Below are 20,680 nucleotides of genomic sequence, written 5' to 3'. Positions count from 1 at the left end.
TGAAAAAGTAAGGTTTTAGTGACCTAGCTAAACCTAGGTCATATCTTGGTGGATCTTTATTGGTTTGATTAAGGACGATTTTTGTTAAGCAAAACATATTAAGTTTAGTAGACTTCTAAGGTATCCAATAGGTCTAGAGGAAGAAGCCTGCTTCCCTCTCACTACCTGGTGAAAGCCTCCAGCACATTTAAACTTATTATGTTGCTTAATAATTCATCTTATGAATACCTTTAATGCTCAGTGAACATTGATGTTTCAATTATCCCTATGAGTAAGGTAATTATCATTTACCATTTAATTTGGACGTTATGTGGCTGAAGATCCTTAAAGGGGCAAGTTAGCATTATTGAAACACTTCGCCGATTTGAGTTCTAATTTGGGCTTATGGTGTTCAACAGGGTTTACTTTATATTCATTCTTCTAATTCTTATTTAATCAAATTTGATTTTAGCTTAAGTCACCACTAAGCCCTTTAGACCTAGGTAGATGTCTTGGTTATTTTGAAAGAAGTTGAATTTTTAAGTGATAATAATTATTCATTTTCAAAACACTTAAATGTCATTTGAACAACAAGTAGGGGTATTAAATTAGTGAGTTATCAACTTCCAATGTCATACCTCTAGATTTAAGATCATTTAATTTAATAGACTTCTAAATTTTAATAATTTAAGGAATTACAAATTTATCCCTTGATTATGGAAAGAGTCCCTTTGTGTTTCAATCATCCAAATAAGTTAGTTAAAATCAGAGGTAACCTTTTTCTCTCCTTGAATTAAACCTAAATGTTAATTAAGGCAAAATTTCTAAAATTACACTTTCGCCCCTAGGCTTTATTTCTTCAAAATTTTTCAAATTCAATCCAAATGACTTTTGAATTTTTATCTCACCTCACCCATGGGTCAATTAAGACATCAGAGGAGTAAGACATCACCTCACCCATGGGTCAATTAAGACATCAGAGGAGAAAATTTGATTTTTCAAAACTTAATTTAATTTACATATTTATTTTAATGCAAAAATAGGATTTTTTTTAAAAAATTCCATAACTTGACCTAAGCATAGCCTAATCCCTTGAAATGTTTACTGGATGTATACTTAGACCAGAGAAGCATTGGGCCCAAATTTCATGATTTATTGAATTATATTTGTATTTTAAGAATTATTTTATGTTATGGAGAATTTATTAATTAAAAATTATTTTAAATGTAAAAAATTAAGTTTTATATTTTTTATTAAATGTTTCTGAGTTCAAGGAAACCAAAGAAACAAATTTCTTTTTTTTTCTGATTTTTCTTTAAATTGTTAGAGTTATTTTAGTGAAAATCCATTTTTAGCCTTTAAAAACTATTTTAAGCTTCAAAATTTCATATCTTCACTTAGATAAATAGGAAAAATATTCCAATTATTCCTAATTTCTTAGAAAATAATTTAGAATATTTCTATGAATTTTATTATTCTTGTGATTTTTATCATTTTTTTAATTATTTAAATATTAAAAATAGGCTAAAAATGAAAATTTTATTTTAATTACAATTTTATTTTTAGAAAATTCCACTGATCACAGAGAACTCAAAAAACTAATTTTTATAATTTTTTGAGTTATATTTTAACTATTAAAAAAAATTTTAGTGTTAAAAATGACATTCAACATAGAAAATCAATTTGAGTTATCAAATGAGCTCCAAATGTTTTGAAATTCTTATGGATGGTTCTTTGAAATTTAAATCATAGTACAGATTAAAAATTAAGTCATTTAGATGTTTGTATCTGCCAAAATTAATTTTCTTTGTGTTTTAGGGTTGGTGGAAATTAAGTGCATTCTCAATGACTTAACCCATGAAATTATTTCCAAAGGGTTCTCTGATCATGAAAAATCTACCAAAATTTTCTTGAAATTTTGTAAACAGCATGCTAATTATTATGATTAATTTATGTAAATATAAGACATAAGCTTGAAAAATATGAATCTTTGTCTAGAGATCTCCTCTAACTTTGGAAAAAATCAAAGGATGTTTCTTAAGACAGAGGTAACAACAAGCCAAACTTTCAAGTCATGATGAAATGTCTACATGCATGGAGAGTTGAAAGACTCAAAACAATGTTTAATTAATAAAAATAAAATATATATCAAATAAATTTCAAAAATAAATTTCAAACCACAATGTTCTCCTCTGTTCACTGAGCAAGAGGGTATTTTTATTTTATTTTTGTGATTTTTCTACACTAAGATATGGATTTTTAAAGTTAGGGAGCATTTTTAGAATTATTTAAATCCCTAGTTATCTATTTAAAGGCGTGGTGCTATGTCAACCTATAGAGGCTTCAAAACTCCATGTGGCGTCTTTTGATTCGGCACCTCCATCCACCTCAACAATAACTCGGCCCGTGGTTCGTGTAAGAAGACGCTCTCCGATTAGATCTCATCCGTTAATGAAATAAACGTGCGATCAGATGACTCCCCATCATCGTCCCCAATGCCTTAGCCTGAGAACCATTCTTTTTCAAAGCTTGATATCTCTCTCATTTTATAACCAAATTGAATTAGGATTTTTTTAAAATGCTCGTCTTGATTAGTAGAACATATCCATATGGTAATCAAGCCATTGAATTAGCTCTAATCAAATGCACAATCAAAAGAAGCTTGGGAGGAGGAGAAGTTCAATACCTTTGCTCTGAGAAGGGAAGCTTTGATCAGAGGTGCTCAGCATGTTTGTGGAGGTCCAAGGAGGCTAGGGATTAAGCCTCTTACTGTAGTAAAATGCCTAGGTATGAGTTCAACCAAGCTCGATTTCAAGTGTTGGTCAAGAACTATACTAGGGGCTCTGTATGAGGGGAATTTGATGGGGCTTCTTCTTCTTTTACTATGGTGATGGTGTGGGTGAGTTTAGTTGAAATTTGATGGACTGTGGAGCTATGGGGAGTTCTGTCCTTGTTTTTGGTAGAAGTTTGAGCTCAAAATTGAGCTTCCACAGTGGGAATCAGTGGGGAAAAATGATTGACTTGAGCTGAGGGGGTCTCAAAGAGTCTTTGGGAGCAATTTGGAGGGCTCACACTGAGAAACTTTTAGCACCACTTCATGGCCATGTAGGGGAGCTTTTTATAAAAAATGTCTTAAGGTTGTTGTCATGGCCAATTAGTGGGTGAAAAGTGATGCTTAGGTTGAGGGCAGAGAGGCTCTAACTTTTAATTTGGATGAGGTGGTCTCTAGGTTTGAATTGGGTTTTTATTTTTGGGGCTGGCTCATGGTTTTTGGTGTTTTTCGGACACTAGGTTGGCCGACCAGGCCATGGGAGGTGGCTAGGAGGTAAGATGAGCCAGGGGAATATATTTGTCGCAGCAATTAAATGGGTTGGTGTTTAGTTTTGGCAAAAATATCCTTGGCTTAAGCAAATATGGAATTAAATCCCTTGATTTGGGGATCCCTTAGTCAATGGCTCATTTGGGTGGTTCCATTGGGTTTAGCTTGGTTAATGTGGTCAAAAATTTGGCTGTGGTGGCCTTGCCTTGACAAACTTGACATGTTTAGTTCAATTTTGTTGCATTGGTCCATGTGGGTGCAAGTGACCAAAACTTAGGTTTGGGCTAGGCTAGCCATATTAATTGGTCCAATGTATTAATGCATTTCATATAGATGATTTCAATGAACATTTTTGGTGAAGGATTGAAAGAATTTTGAGTTCAATTGGAGGGTCAATTTGAAGGATTTTGAATTTTTGGTCATTTTGGACATGTTGGCCTAGGTTTGGGTCTACATTGAGCTAGGTTTGGGCTAAGTCCAAATTGCTTGTTGAAAATGGTCTATAAGAATGTCATGAAGAGTTTTTATCATAAATTGGGTGCCAATTTTGGGGTTAAGGTAATTAATTTGGTGAAATTTGGAGGCATAGCTAATTTGGGGCAAAATTTGGGGCTTTTGACTTAGGTTGAAATTAAATGAAATTGAGGCTTCACCAAGGCCAATTGAAGATCAAGTTTAATTTTTAGGAATGTTATGAAGAGTTTTCAAAATAAATTGTGGCAAATTGAGTGGGTTATGAGTTTAACTAGGTGAGATTAGGTCATATGGCCAAAATTGGGGCTTTGACCTAAATCAAACTTAGGCTCAAAGAATGGGCCAATTGAGCTTTTATTTGGTTTAAATTGGTCACATATATGGTGAATTTAAGTTTAGGATTGAAACTAGGGGAAATTAGGACCAATTTGTTGGACATTTGAGGTGGATTTGGGGAGATTGGGCCTTTTAAAGGGCAATTTGGGGGTTTTGGACAAAGATGGTCAAATTGGCCAAATTAGATCATGTGGTAGTTGAGAAAAATTAAATTAGGCATATTTGAAAGGTTTTCAAAATTTTTGGGATATTTTGGAGTTTTTGAAATTTGGGCTAAAGAGGGGTATTTTGGTAACTTGGCAATTTTTGGTGATTTTGGGTAATTTGGGAATTTTCAAAAGGTTTGAAATGACTTTTGAAAAAAATTGGGTATTTCGGGTAAATTTGAAATTTTCGCCAAATTTAGGGTTTGGGGTGTTTAGGTAATTTTGGCAAATTTGTGGGGCAAAAGGCTAAGTTGGATATTTTAGTGAAAATGGGGTGCCAACCACCTTATATGAGCCATGGACGAATGAAATCCCCATTTAGGTCCTCTATGTACTTGTCTTAGCTAAACCCTAGCCTAGGGCTAGTGAGTATAGAGGACTATCTACATGGTCTCCCAAAGGATTATGGGATCAAAGTCAAGAAATTTTTGGGTTTAGGGTTTAACAATTGTGAGTGAGGTGATTGTAGTGAGTGCCTTAGCTCTAGACCAACACCTAGGGTCAACTCTAAGGTTAAATAGTCCTATGAGAACTCTCCTTGAGCTCCCTCATAGTGACCCCACCTACTAAGTGCTAGAGGTTAGGACCAATATGTAGAGCTTCAAGTTGAGTAAGGAAGAGTTTGGAATTTCTAATGGTGAGGGTTCCTTTTCTAATTTTCTAGGAATAGTCAATAGGAAAGACCTATGGCTAGACCCTAGGCTACTGAGGAGGAAACTAGACCTCAACCAAAAGTGAGGTCAATAAACTTTTACTTAAATTTACCATAATATTTACAAACATAAATATAGTCATTTAAAGTTAAATCTTAATATCCAAGGTCATGTTAAATTTATTTTAAGAATATAGTTAATTGAGGACAAATAAAATTTAGTTTACTTTATTTTTTTAAGAGAATTTTTCTTTCCCCTAAACTTAAATTTTTAAGTAATTAAAACTATTCAGTACAAAAATTTTGTAGGTGAAAGTAAACAATCTAGATCTTGAAGATGTGAAACTGGGCTCTGATAAACTGTAGGTGCTAACTTTTAAAAATACAGGCTTTAGTATATTTCAAAGGATTTGCTAAGAATTAAACATAAACATAAATTGAAAATAACTAAAAATGCAGAAAAATAAAAATCTACAATTACTATTGTAGTTAAATCCACAATACAACATTACTTGAAAGTTCCTATCACAACATTTTTAAGGAAAACAAACACTCAAACAATCAAAATAACAAAAAAAACATAACAAACATGTAAAACATCAGTCATCATCCTCTTCCTCATCATCATCATCATCTTCTTCTTCTTCTTTTTCTTCTTCATGATCCAACACATAAGGAGTAAAAATTGGGAAAGTTGGAGATTCCACATTCTAATCACCCCTTAGACATTTAATCATGGTCTCTCATATGCTATATCAAATTGAACTCTCCTCTGCTATTATTCATTATTATGTTTCTAACCCTCCAATCCTTTTTTGTAAATTTACAATATCAATTTGTTGGATCATAAGCTACTCCATGATGTTCTCAAGTGAAGCAGAGCTAGAAGTAGATGGCAATGCAGCAGACGTTGAGGTTCTATCACTACCTCCACTCCTAACTGTAGTAAATGATTCAAATCTTTTGATGGTGTGTTTCCCAATTGGTTTTTGTGGATGCAGCTTTTCTTCCTTTCTGTCAAACTCTACTCATGATTGTTCATATAAAGTGAAAATCAGGGCAGGGTATCCCAAACCACTAGTTGTAGCACTTCCGTCTATACTCAGAGCATTATGTACCATAAGAGATCCAACATCTATTGCCTTCATTTGTTGAATGCAGAAATTTATCAGAGCTCTTTCCTTTGTTACTTCACTCAAATAATTTGTTGGAAGCAATTTTGCAGATATGAAGTAATGTCATACCTTTGATTGAAACTTCAACATGGAAATGGAGAAATTAACTTTCTTATTATTTTTACTTTTCCATTCTCCCCTTCCATCAGTCAGAAAGGCAATTACTTCATCCAGTGATGAGTATTCGCAATGGAATTCATTTCTCAATCAATAAAATGCGTTGACCCTCCTTATATAAAATACAAATTTCTTATCACTCATGAAGATGTGATCATCTGAAGTAAATTGCAAGTTAGCATAGAACTCTTGGATTATTGGAACAATAGCTATTGCATTGAAGTGACATAATCTCTCCAAATTTTTAGTGATGATCAACCTCTTGATCTCACCAGCTGGGTTATGGTCGCTCCTGAATCAATTTCCTCGAGCTCATTTTGGTATTATAGTTATGTTGTGCCTTATAGTTGACAAATTTCCTTGCATCTAAATCTCCCATAGGCTTTCCCTTTTCCACATGTGGTGCCATAGGAATTTCCATGAAAATCCAAATAAATTACAAAATGAAAAATCTAACTCCAAAAGTAAGATTATTTGGTAAGAAACATTTCATAATGGGTTTTATTTAAACTTCTTCAACAAACTCCCAAATTTTGGATTTCTCATAATGTAGGATAAATCCATGGTGAAAATTAAAAAAAAAATTTCTAAGTTAAAGTGAAGTTCTTACCAAGAGAAGGTGAAATATAAGATCTTTAGTTCTTGAAATCTTCTCAAATCCACCCAATGTCAAGCCCTAAGTTGAGGTTTAGAGGTAAAAGATGACTCAAGCAGTAAAAATGGACTTTTACTGGGTATTTCATGGTTTTTAACCCATCCTGGTGTTTTTGGGAATTTGGCGCCTCAACCGCCTCAAGCACCGACACCAAAAGTTTTCAGATTTCATTTTTTCTATGGAAATCAACTGTGTGCCACATTAATTCAACCTCTAACTAACTTAATTAAATACTAATACTCATAATTAAATAAATTTATAACACAAAACTTTCACAATCAAAACAAAACTCACATTTATATATAAAATCTGCACTATTACAAACTGATAGTTTTCAAGTTAACAAATCTAAATCAATGGCCAAAGCAAACCAAACATCTGAACACTCAAAACTACGTATCAAAATACTCAACAACTGACACAAATAAAGTCTAATAATAAAATTAAATGCAATCCAACATAACACCATAACATAATTAAGCAGTACTAAATAAGCATTTCATTCATTATGTAAATTCAAACATTTTCTTCGCTCTCATCCTCTTGGATGTCTCTCATGAATTGGTAGTGCACGTACAAGTTGTAAAAAGGTTGATAAGGAAATTCATCTTCGACCCTTCCTCGATCCAAACATGTTTCTTGAACATACACACCAAACCATCTTCAATACGTCTAGTGTGTTCAAAATTTTCCTTCATCCTCCAATCCAGATGATCCAACATTTCAAAAACATTCCAAATTGAATGTGTAAGGTTCTCTACCTCTTTCTTTATCTTCTTGATCATTTTAAAAAGTGTATTTGAATTGAAGTAAGACTGAATAGGTGATGAATTACGGGATGAATGATCCCTCAGTATATTCATATCATTCTCATTCCCCATTTGTATGCAGTTGCAATGAACTTCTAGGTCCATAGGTTTCTGAGGAAGAAGCACTTTTTCTTAAGTTTCATATGGCACTTGCGATTGACTGCATAGTAGGAAGATAGTAGATGGATGTCCTAGTACAGTAGTAGATCCATTGACGATCAAACCCAAAACAAATTTCACAATTATTACACCCATATCAATAGGTTTTCTAGTTTGAATACAATAATTCAAAATAACACTCTCCTTAGTCACCTTGCTTATTTTCATGGTAGGAAGTGATTTTGATGCAATAAATAAATGCCTGGCTTAGATGTAGAATTCAATAATGATGAAGAAAAATTAACATTCCCAATATCTCTGGTCTACCAATTTGCATCTTCAACAGTATGAAATCGATAGAGTTCATTCATATTTTCTCTTGAAGGGGAAAAATTTGAATAGTGGTAAATAGGGACACTTTCAATCATAAAAATATTGTTTATTCTTATAGGAGTGAATTGTACACACCTACTTCAACTTGGTTGATTCCATGAAGATTGGTGTAAAACTTTTTCACCACAGGGACAACTACGATGACAGTGGTATAACAAAGCACCTCCCAATGTCTCTGTGGAACAATCTCTTCCACTAGAGTATTCGGTGTGTTGAATCCTTGATTCACAAATATCCTTTCCATGATTAGTCTCTTATTCACAAGAACTTGGTCGTATAATTTCTGCACATTAAAAATAATGAACTTCCTCAAGTTGAAAATTCTATATCTAGCGATTTCTTTAGAGCGGAAAACCATTGAATTTGGAAATTGTTGACTCTTCCCTCCTTTTCCCCTTTAAAATAGTTCTAAGAATCAATTTTTGGAAGTTATTAGGAATGAAACCCGCTAAAAACTACCAAAACCTGTCTTTTGAAGCATTTTAAGTTATTTCAGTCATCGCAGTGCTCCAGGCGCCGATTCTGGCACTTTAGGCACCAGCTCTCTGGAAAATGGCGCTTCAGGCGCTAATCAGGAGCCTCAAGCACCAGTTTCAAAATTTAAGAAAAAAGATAAATAAAATTACTAAAAATCCATGGAGAAAACACTACTATACATGAGTTTAAAAGTAGAAATCATGCATAAAAACAAGAAATTTAAATTAAAATCAAGTGTAGTCATAAAGATAAACACTTATCTCAAATCCTCTCAACCAAATGTCTCGAAGTTCCTTAGAATTCTCTTCCTTCCACTCTTCCTTCACTCACAATACAAACTAACACTCAAAATAAAAATTAAGTGGCCAGCGGCGGCGGTGGAAGTTACTTGGATGAATGATGGCTCTAATGGCTGATGGTTAGCCCTCTTGGTGGTTGGCTTTGATGATCTAAGTTTTTTTAATAAAAACTCAAAAGGTGTATTAGTGTCTCTTCAAAATGTGTCTCTATTTAATGAATCTTCTAAAAGTTGCCTCTTTTCAAAAGCCAACTAAATGAATTTTCGTGTCAATAGGTGATTTCCCCATTTTTACCAAGGGTTCCATCAAACACCTATTCAAAAATTCATCTAAATTGAATGAATCATCAAATAACAACTTCTGGCGTTTAAGCGATGGGTACATGACACTTAGGCACGAACCTTTCACACTTAGGCATCAGTTTTGGGCACTTAGCGTCCTAGTTCAATTTTGCACCTTCTTCATTTTTGCTCCAAATTTGACCCTTTATCACTTCTTTTAGCATTTTTCATCCATTTGATCATACCTGAATAAAAAAAAAACAAATACCTTTCATTAAAGCGCAATATCTAAAAAATAGGCATTAAAATATGTAGAAAAATACTATATATTTTAGGTTTATCGTGTCCTGCAGTTCATGTTCTATTCCCTTGTCCAGCTTAATCTCAAGCGTCCATCTGATACATGCTCGATCGGACGGTTTTGGGTCATCGTCCCCAATGCAGAACTCGTGAACCGTTCAACTTCAAACCCTAAGATCTCTCTCGATACACAACCAAATCACATGGGGTTTGTTCTTGCACCTTCATCTACTTAAGGTGAACACATCTATATGGTTACAATACTATGAAATCAAACTTTTCTTCACAATTGGTGAAATTGAGCTCAAAATTTGGGTTAGTGGTCTATACCTTTGCCCAAGAGGTGAGGCATCGATTGGGTGCTTGTGGAAGCTTCAGTGGAGTCTGACAAATCTCCTCGATGTGTCACCTTGCTCTGGTATAGGGTCCAAGTATGAGTACTCGGAACCAAAGCGTTTTGATGGAAAATTTCTTTGTTTAGCTTAGGGAAGCTAAAGGAAGAGTCAATTTGGAGTTTTAAAAGGTTTGGATCAAGTGACAGAAAACCCATGGATTTTGAACTTAAATTTGAGCTCTCACAGAAACATTAAGGGGTAAAATGGTGGGCTTGAGCTTAGAAGTTCTAGAAGAGCCTCTGGAAGCAGTTGGACAGAGTCTCCCCAAGGTAAATGGTGACCTCTCTTCTTAGCAGTAGAATTGGGAGTTTAAATAGAGGAGTTAGGGCTGAATTGGCCAAGCTAGTGGGTGAGTTTTGATGCTTAGGTGGAGGAGAAAAAGTGACAAGTAATCAATTGGAATGAGCCAGCTTGAATGGGTGAAATTTTCTTGATTTAAAACAAGGTTGCTCTCAATTTTGGGGTTTTTCGACAACTAGGTTGTCCGACAGGGCTAGACGTGGTGGCCAGAGGAGTCAGGGGAGCCAGAGGGAGGTTAACGATGATTAACATTTAATGGTTAAGTCTGATGGCAAGTGTTTCTTGGTTTATGACATATATGGTAAGAGATCCCCTATTGTGGCATTTGCTTGACCAATTTGATTTGGTTTGGTTAACTATAGAGCATGGGTTCAATTTTGGGCATTTTGGCTTAAAGTTGTGTTTGGGTTGCGATATTCATGGCATTGAGCTGATTTGATTACTTAAAATGGTGTAGATTATTGTCACAAGGAGTTTAGAAAAAGAATTGAGCGATTTTGAGTTGATTTGGAAGCTCAATTTGATGGATTTTGGCTCATGACCAATTTTTGTGCATTTGGGTTAGCCTTATATTCGGATTGGGCTATTGTCTTGGTTAGACCCAATTTAAGGCTAAAATTGGTCTAAGAGATTGCCATGAAGAGCTTTGGATACCAATTGAGTGGAAATTTTGGGGTTATGATGTTCAATTTGGTGGAAATTGGAGTTTGGGGAAAAATTGGGGGTTTTGGTGCAAGTTGAATTTGAGTGAGATTGGGGCTTGAACAAGGCCAATTGAGGTTTCAATTTTATGTGGGGAAGTGTTTTAAAGAATTTAGGATTCAAAATTGGGGCAATTAAATAGGTTTGGGGGCTCAATTTGGTGAAATTTTGGCTTAGTGTGAAATTTGGGATTTTGAATTGCGCTTATGATTTATGTTTGAAATTAGGTCCAATTGAACTTGGATTTGATTTTAATCAATTTTAGGCATGATAAAATTGAGTTTAGAATTGAAATTGTGGAAAGTTAGGATTAATTTGGTGGACATTGGGGGGATTTAAGGTAATTGGACCTTTAAGGGCAATTTGGGGCTTTTGGTCAAAATAAGTCAAATTGGTCAAATTGGGCTAAATATAGTGGTTCAAATTGGGTTTCGGGACATTTGAAATGATTTTGAAGGCTTTGGCATATTTTGGGTCACCAGAGGTATTTTGTAATTTTTGCAAAATTAACTGGTATTTTGATAATTTTGAAATTTTTGGGGTGTTTTGGACAATTTGGGTGGTTTCAAATGGTTTGAAATAATTTTTGAACAAACTTGGGTCTATCAGGTAATTTTTGAGATTTTTGTCAAAATTAGGTTTTCAAGGGTAGTTTGGTAATTTGGGTAGATTTTGGGGGCAAAATGCTAAATTAGGTATTTTAATAAGATTAGGGTTACCAACCACACAACCAACCTACTTGAGCTATAGATCAATAGAATTCCCTACTTTGGTTCCTTTGTGTAGTGGTCTCAGCTAAACCCTAGCCTAGGGTTAGTGGCCTATGGGACCATCTACATGAGTTTCCCAAAAAGATGAGGGATGAACTAAGCATATTTGTCTAAAGCCTGAGGTTGTGAGTGTAAGTGGGGAGGTATCAAGTGTGTGTTTGTGTGTGTGTGTGAAATTGACCAAGGACACACCACCCAGGGTCCAAGGCCAAAAAGTCCTATGGGGACTCTCCTTGAGCTTCCCCATATTGGCCCCAACTACTAAATGTTAGATGTTAGAACCAATATGTGGGACTTCAAATTGAGCAAAAAGGAGTTTAGAGTTTCTAATGGTGAGGGTTCCTTTATTAGTTCTCTAAGAATAGTCAACAGGAAAATCTTATAGCTAGACCCTAGGCTGCTAAGGAGGAAACTAGACCTCATCTAAAAGAGAGGTCAACATTGCATTGCCGCTTAAACTATTTTACTAGCCAACCAGTCAATGTGAGTGCACTTAAGTTGCAAGATCGCTGCTCTCCCGAGTCTTAAGATCGCTGCTCTCCCGAGTGTTAGTTTCACATATAAGACATTTTAACATAACTTATTGTCTCTTAAGTTATGTCAATGAAGCAAATGAGATATTACTCATCACATGAAATTAAAAATAATTCTATTATGAAATAATTATCTTACACATGACACTACTTCATATTAAAAGAAAAGAGTAAAGAAAAACACTTACGAAGCATGGATAAAACACCACAGAAAACTTGGTTTAAATAAAAAAATGTACTAAAAAGTGTTTACAACAACTATAAGATAATGAAGAATACAATACTTAGCTTTTTCTCTGTGAAAGAAAGATGAAAAATCTCTCCACCAAAGTCTCCTACTGATCCATGCGCTGCTCATACTTCCTTACCCATTTCTCTCAAAATCCCTCACCAATCTCTCCAGAAAATGGAGAAATCTACATCTCCATAGACTCACACAAAACACTCTCTAAAATTCTTCTAAAATTCTTCCTAAACCACACTCTAATTACTTCTCCTAATACTTGTCCTGAGAGGCGCCAAGCCCATCTTTTTAAAAAGAAACAAAAACCCCTCTTTTCTCTAAGAGACACATCTCTTCATCCAAGACACACATCTTTTCATTCCAAGAGACACATCTCTTTATTCAAAGGCCACTCCAAGTGTCTAGATTCATTTAATCACTTTATGGGGTGTGCATGTTGTCCATAAGCTTCCATAACGTCCCAGAATGGCCCAAAATTGACCAAAAACAGTCCAAAAACCGCCTAGAATGCTAAAGCGCCAGAATCAGTGCTTACTATCTGTGTTTGGTGCTATATTGATGCTATAACTCCACCCTGTGGCAGCTTCATCGTTTCGCCTCGTTTCACGCCGTTTCAACTTCATTTCGCCCTATTTCAGCTCTGTTTCGCTCCAAATTAATATATCTACAAAATAAGCATGAAATTAAGCTTTCTTTAAAGTGTAATTTCATTCAAAAACATATGATAAATGTAAGAGAGATTAAGCATAGCGAGACATATCAAAATGTGTCAGGTCAAAATTTTCTTCCATGCTTAATTTGGCTCTAAATTGCATTGTTTTTCCTTCATTTTCGCTAAAACTCCATATCTTATACCTGAAACCAAAAACATGCAAAATAACTTTTTTTAAAGTGCAATATCATAAAAAATATGTATAAAATGAACATGAAATGTACATTAAGAATAGGTAATTTTTAGGTGGATCACTAGTTCCCCATGTATGTTCTCGATGTTGCTTGTCTTCAAGTTGGTAGAATGATCCACGCTTGCCACACCTTCAAAGTTGTTGGATCCACATTTTTCTAGTAGATTGTGCCCACTGAAAAGATCGTTGGCTGAGGAGAGGTAATCGAGATAGGGAGAGAAGTGAGAGAGAGAGAGGAAGAAGAAGAAGAGGAGGACTTCTCTCAGTCAGGAGGGATATGGGGTGTTCTCGGGTTCTTCGACCCATTTTTTTCATAAAGTAGTTTTATTACAAGTGAGGGGAGCCAAAGTCCTCATATATATCATAAAACCCTCCTATTTATAGAAGATAGGAGAAGCAAAAAAATATAAAAAAATACATGTTTAGCATTGCATTAGAGAGAAGAACAAAGAATATTATGGTCCTTTTGTTCCAACCGTTAGATCGTCTAGAGATTCATGTAGACCTTTTTTTGTTTACACTTCATTGGCAAGGAGAAAAGCGATGATTGAAAAATCGAGAATTGACATCTTTTGGATGAGTAGGAATCATAATTTGATGCTATGATGAATATGCACCCATTTCAACTTGGCAATGCTCTAATTTTTAATGGAATAATTCTTGAAGATACTGACAAAAAATGAGAATTTGCCAAGGACTTAAAGCCTGTTTGGGGAAGCGTATTCGTGCCTTTGGCATTTTGAAACCGCACAAGTGGAATTTGTTTTGTGCGTTAAGTCTGCATCATTGCCCTGCAGTTTGGATTTGTCTATTAATCATGGTCGTGGGATTGACCCCATGGCTTGCATCTTCGATAAGATTATTACTCCCCTATCCCTCTGCTCGACCTTCTTCAGCTCAAACCCTATGTAACACCTCGCTCAACTCTCTCACTCGGTTGCTCCTATCTCTCTCACTCACTTCTTCTTCCTACTTCTGATCCCTGATAACCATGCTCTGTAAGTATTTCAATGGAATGTAATTGTATCTGTAATTTCTGACGGTTTTTATCGATGAAATGGTTTCTCCATGCGTCGTATGTTATGTGATTTTCTTATTTTTTTGGATAATTTGAAGAATGGAAAGGAACTTGACATATATGAGCTGGTTCAGTGCCTTTGTCTTTTTGGATTATGGCTGATTGCTCAATCTGGTTGTGGTGGTTCTAAGGGTGTTGGCTGTGGGTGGTTTGCTTGATGGTTCTGTGTGTTGGTGGTTGTTGTGAGTGAATAGTATGCATTGATATGATTGCTTCATCATGCTCATGGAGTAAAACATTGCATGATGTAAAACATTGCACCAAATAATTATGGTAAAGATAAATAATTTTCACACAAAGAAACATCATGCTATGAAAGATTGCTTGAAATATCATCAGCTAATTTGTTAGAGAGAATACCACACATTGATAGCCTTTGGCAATACCTTGTAAAATTCAATAATGAATGCCTCATAGTTACTCCTTCAATGAACATCATTGCCATGACCACTATCATCACTGCTATGAGACAAAAACAATAAGATTGCTTAATCATACTTATGCAAACCCAGTTTCAAAAATTATGGTAAAGTGAAATTCTTTTCACATTACATAAACTTCATTGTGTGCAGCATTGCATCAAAGAGTATTAGAAAATCTATTAGTCATAGTAGTATGCATTAATAGGTCTCGGCTATACTTTGTAAAATTCTGTAAAAAATGCCTAAGAGCTTCTTTTGCTATGATCATTGATCAATATTACTATGATCACTCTGATCACTTATAGAAACAAATACAGTGGGTTTGCTTCATCATGCTTATGCAAAGCTAGTTTCAAAAATAATGGTAAGAAGTCAATGTGGTGGTTTTTGTGAGTGTGTGTGTGCTTGTTGTGGTGTTTTTGTTTGGTGGCAGTGTTGGTTGTGGGTGTTATGCTTAGTTGTTGTGTGTGTTGGTGGTGAGTGTGTGTTGGTGGTGATTGTGTGTGTGTGTGTGTGTGTTTTCTGGCTGTGTCATGGTATTGGGTGTTTGTGTGTGGTGGACTTGTGTCTGTGGCTTTATGTGTGTGTGTTTGGGCTTGTCATAGTGTCTCTTCTCTGATTGTTCTAAAATATTACTGTTTTTTTCCTTTTTTTTATTAGTAATGTAATGGTTAAAACCAAAGAAGTCATTTCATCAGCAATGTGGGATAAAGAAGTCACAATCATATTTTGTAATCTCTGTATCAAGGATATCGCGCTTCAAAATAGACCCACCATCTACTTTATCAAAAAAGGGTGGCAAAATATTACGAAGTTCCATGAAATGACAGGAAAGGACTACGATATGTTAAAAAATAAGAACAAGTGAGATTAGTTGAAGAATACTGGAAGTTATGGAAGGAACTAAAAAGAGGATCAACGGGCTTGGGTTGAGATCCTATCAAGCGGATTATTAATGCTTCAGAGGATTGGTTGGCTGAGAAGTTGAAAGTAATAAGTAAACCCCTAAATACTTGTTATTCCATTCGATATCCATATAAAATGTTTTAACTAATATATTTTCCCTTACGTTGCAAGCGGTGTCAGCCACAAAAAAATTTAACATAAATCGCTTTGAGTCGGAGCTAGAGGAGAAGTTGGACCTCCTATTTAGAGGAGTTATTGCGACGGACATGCATGTGTTCACCCTAAGTGAACAAGGGTTTGCAAGCTTAACAGATGACTTGAAGGCCGATTAATGGGTCAACGAACTGCTACAAGGACATCTCACAAGGTTCAAAAACATGTTATGTATGACAGTACACATATTTTTGGATCTCTTGGATGAACTACAAAGTCATCACTGCACGTGAGAAAAATGATCATTTATACAGAAATAACTGCAAATCAGCCAATCAGCTGTTTTCAAACAGCACAAATCAATTAACCAACTTTTTCAAACAAGATATTGATCAACAGCTTATCAACAAATTATTCAATAAGCTGCAACTTCCCCAAATAGATCCTTAATAGATGTCACCTTCTTGAATCATCCTTGCAAAGTTGCTTTTCATAGCAAAAAAGTGTTGAACTTCTATCATCAAATTTATTTTTATATAATAAATATTTATACTATTAATGATAACATGCATCAACTTTATTGCACGGATTTTTTCCGTCAATTTATTATTTTCGCAACGGTTGGGGGGCATATCCTGTCCATAAGAAAAATCAATTACGCGCATACTTAGAAATATGCCTTACGCCATGTTTCCTCAACGCCGCTGCCTAAGAACGGCGAGTTCATACGGAAGCAATCTCCATCTTCCATTCAAATTACATTATAAACATCAACAATTTTAATAGATGCTAAAATCAACAGAAAATGCACTGCAACGGTTTTAAGCGGTTCAAACTAAACCAACTAATAAAGAATCGTCCTATGATCCACCGCATATTACAAAAGTACAATTCAAATCCATCGTTCAACGAAAATACATAAATCAATGATCACAGGAATGTCAAAGTCTGGATTTTTGTTTTTCTAAATCAAAAAAATGAGAAGAATAAGAAGAGTAGGAGGCCTCCAACTCATCCGCCTGGGTATCGCCGGACTCCGCAACTCTGGTTCAGCGAGCAAGCCACCACCTGAGCCCACTGCTTCAAATTTCCCTTAACTTCCGACGGAGTGCTTCCTGCAATGACAAGTTTGTCAATAATCAGTGTAATGAATTGGCAGAAACGAAATATTAAAAAGTTTTGAGTAACAATGAAGGATTAAGACTCTGTTTGGATTGGAAAAAAATGAGGAAACTGGACCAAGTATTGGTCTGAAGCTTCCTAAAAACTGAGCTCAAAACCCACAATAGAGCAACAAAATGTGAGAATCCACGGAGATTTAACTTAGTTTGAATCAAAGTTCTTAATTCAACTAGACTCGAACTCAAAATTATTAAATACGATTTAGTAAATTCGGATTTATTAAATCCAGTTCAAAGAACAAAAGCTTCGAAGCTTCTGATTTTATAAATCCAGATTTACACGAAGAAGAAGACGGACCGCGGGGAGACTCAGCCAGAATGCGAGAGAAGTAGGTCTAGTGGAGGGTTTGGTTGCTAAATCGGCCTGTTAATAGGCTACCAACCTTAATCTGGGAAGAGCATAATTCAACTACACTATGTTTTGCATAATTTCAAACAAGCTTAAACTTGTAAGCACTACAAAACCCATATAATTGGACGAATATGTATTTCATCCATACCATGTACGAAATTTTATCGAAGTATTATTGAGCTTGGGATGGAATAAAAGCAATATCATTGAAGCCATCACTAATTTAAAATCACATCCAATTCAATTTCAAGCGTGCAAACGACAGCTAATTTCGAATGCTATAAAGTGCACCGCCGTCTGCACTGGCGATGGCGTTCATAATTAATTACCTGAGAAGAACATCGAAAGGTGAGGTTCGTCGGGAGATTCAACAGATGAAGAAAATTCCGACGGCGTAGACCTGCCGGTAGAAACCGAACCGTTCAATCCTCGCTGGACGGCGAGATACAGATCGAGTGCTGGCAGAATCTTGGCGATCTTAGAACAATCGCCGCTTTCAAGCGATCCATCACCGGACACGATCCCGAGATCGATACATCCACGGAGCTCGTCAAAATCGTCTTCGGTGACGCTTCTCACGACGCGGCTGCTGCGTCGCAAACGGTGGAGATCCTTACGGCGCTCCCACGTCTCTTCGCGCTCCAAATCAGGCGGTAGCGGCCGGTGGCGGAACGCCGATGGAGCCGGTGGAGGGATCGGATCAGCCATTGAAGCGCCGCCTCCTCGGGGAGGCGGAAGCCTCTAGAGAATAGAGGCGACTTTCCTGTTTCACAGTTGTTCCTTTGATGCCAGGGTTTTAACTTCTTAGTGCAGGACAAATAATAGATCAGGAGTTGCGGGCCGCGTCACGGGTCCTTGTCGGCTGTTCTATGTAGATTTTCTTCCAATTGCGAATAATTAATACTCGGCGTGATTGCCCTAAAAAAAATTAAGAATTTAAGCTAAACCTTCGTGATGAAGTCATCTTTCTTATAAAAAATTCAGCCAACTAACTTAGCAGTCGACCTACGTTGCTTTGTTGTGGTAAATATTATCTCCGGATTTCAAATGTAATTAACAACTATAGTTCAATGGTGAGACGTCACGGACAAGTGGGCACTTCTAAGATTGATTAGTGTTAAAATTTGTGAGTACTGCTTAACATATGATGCCCTATTATTAGACTCCGGATATATCCGAAGTCTGGACCTAATAATTTTTCTGAAACGATAGATTATGGCCAATTAACAAATGCAATAATTGTGAGATGGATTGTGGCCAATAAACAAAAGCACTAATTGTGAATATATGTATTTTGGAATACAATAATAGGCCAAATAAGCAACTTTGTTATCAAGTTGCAAATTAACCAGGAAATAACAGAAAGCCTTCGTAATGTTATTTAATTTTTCTCATCCATATCGATCTCGTAAACAGTTTGCTCAACCACCAATGCATGTTGTGAAAGCTCGGCCCTGCCGAATTCATAAGGTATATTCTAGAGGCTAACTGAAGAATAATAAACTTGGCTGATCGTGTGAATCAATGTCAATAATCCCTCCTGTCATCAATAATGGTGCTGCAAAATATAAACTACTATTTAAGAATCTAAAGTATCATTAAAAGGATTCTCATTATTTCCTACTTGAGGCATTATTAGTGTTTTGGAATTAAAGCAACTGTGTAACATTTGTTGCATTTATTAAAAACGTTCATGAAGGTTGTTTTTTTTATACACTCAATATTTGTGAAATTTTAGAACTTGCCAGACATTATATGATTACAATTTCCAAATGAAGTTTCAATTTTAAATACTAGTAATTCTAAATATGAAGTTTCAATTTTAAACACTTGTAATTCTAAATTCACCAAACTCTTGTGAGAATGTCGGTAAAATCAACAAAATGAACAATGTAGGGAATTTAATTTGGTGGATAAGGAATTCAACAAAATAAATCACATTGACAGCAGTTATAATTTAAAAAGAATTCATTAGTGTCAAACATGAGTGTAGTTTATTCTTTTTTATAGCATTCTATATAGAGCTAATGAACAATATCAAAGACAAGAAACGCTTTTGTTGGCTACCTCTAATATATACACTGCCCAATACTAGTAATATTTTTTTACCGTTTTCAGTTTAAATTCTCTTATATTAAAAGTAAACTCTTATCTTAGCCCAAGATAAGCTTCATACCAAATGTGTTCTTTTATGAACTAAAGAAAGTGTTATCCAAGAAACTATGTTGGAGTACAATGTGAGAGACAAAAATAAGTCCCAAGTCTCTAGGGCCAAAAAAGTTGATAAAGGCATTTACAGGCCTGTAGGAACTTAACTTAGGTATCAATAACTTCCCTTCAATCAATTTAACCAAATGTTAAGAATCTTGACGGTAAGCATATGAAACCATAATGAGTAAGGAAATGATTAAAATTTTATTTTAGTGTTGCTTCTACCACTAATCTTTAAGGAGCGCCACTAAAGAATACTTAAGGCTATATCCTAAGTGTTAGAAAGAGGGAATAACATAGACCTTATAGAAAAATGAGGTCAACAACCAAGTAGATTTACAAGGTTTACATGTTCAAAGATTGAGCTTGAAGCTTTTCTTCTTTTCTCGATTTGTAAAAGTCCAAAGACCGAGTTGATATACAAGTCTCACACGTTACAAGTCCAAGCTTGAGTGTCGATCCAATTCAGCAAGCCCAAATTTTGAGTTAGAATCACTCTTTTTGGAGTCAGCAAGTCAGAAACCAAGTTGTTGCACGAGGCTTACATGCTTGAAGATTGAGCTATAATTTTTTCATCTGTTCATGAGTGCAACAATTATGGGGACCGAGTTATCATATAAGACTCACATGTTCAAAGGCCGATCTTCAATGTTGATCCAATTCGATAAGCCCAAGTGGCCAAGTTGGATCCACAGTCTTTTTTCATTCAACAAGTCGAAGAGCAATCAATATATAAAGCTCATATGTTTGAAGATAAAGCTAGAAACATTTCTTCTTTGATCGAGTTCAACAAGTTTGGAGACTGAGTCTATTTACAAAGCTCACATGTTCAAAGTCCAAGCTTGAGTGTTGATCCAATTTAACAAGCCCATGTTGTTGGATAGGATCCACTTTTTTCTTTTTCTTAAGTCATAGGCCGATAGGATAAACAAGCCTCACATGTTCAAAGATCAAGCT

General features: G+C 35.4%; 1 protein-coding gene across 1 annotated transcript; it reads right to left on the bottom strand.

The window, feature by feature from the left end:
- Positions 1-16,735: 16,735 nt before the first annotated feature.
- LOC110037665 lies at positions 16,736-18,165 on the bottom strand (the record flags this gene model as incomplete). Its single annotated transcript, XM_020742362.1, is given in 2 exon segments — positions 16,736-17,094; positions 17,842-18,165. Coding segments are annotated over 2 exon segments (428 nt in total), but the record flags the coding sequence as incomplete, so codon positions are not given.
- Between the last annotated feature and the right edge of the window lie 2,515 nt (positions 18,166-20,680).

Source organism: Phalaenopsis equestris, unplaced genomic scaffold, assembly GCF_001263595.1.
Source record: "Phalaenopsis equestris unplaced genomic scaffold, ASM126359v1 Scaffold223162, whole genome shotgun sequence".
Lineage (NCBI taxonomy): Eukaryota > Viridiplantae > Streptophyta > Magnoliopsida > Asparagales > Orchidaceae > Phalaenopsis > Phalaenopsis equestris.
Note: the sequence above shows the minus strand (reverse complement) of the source record. Positions and strands in the feature narration are given on the sequence as shown.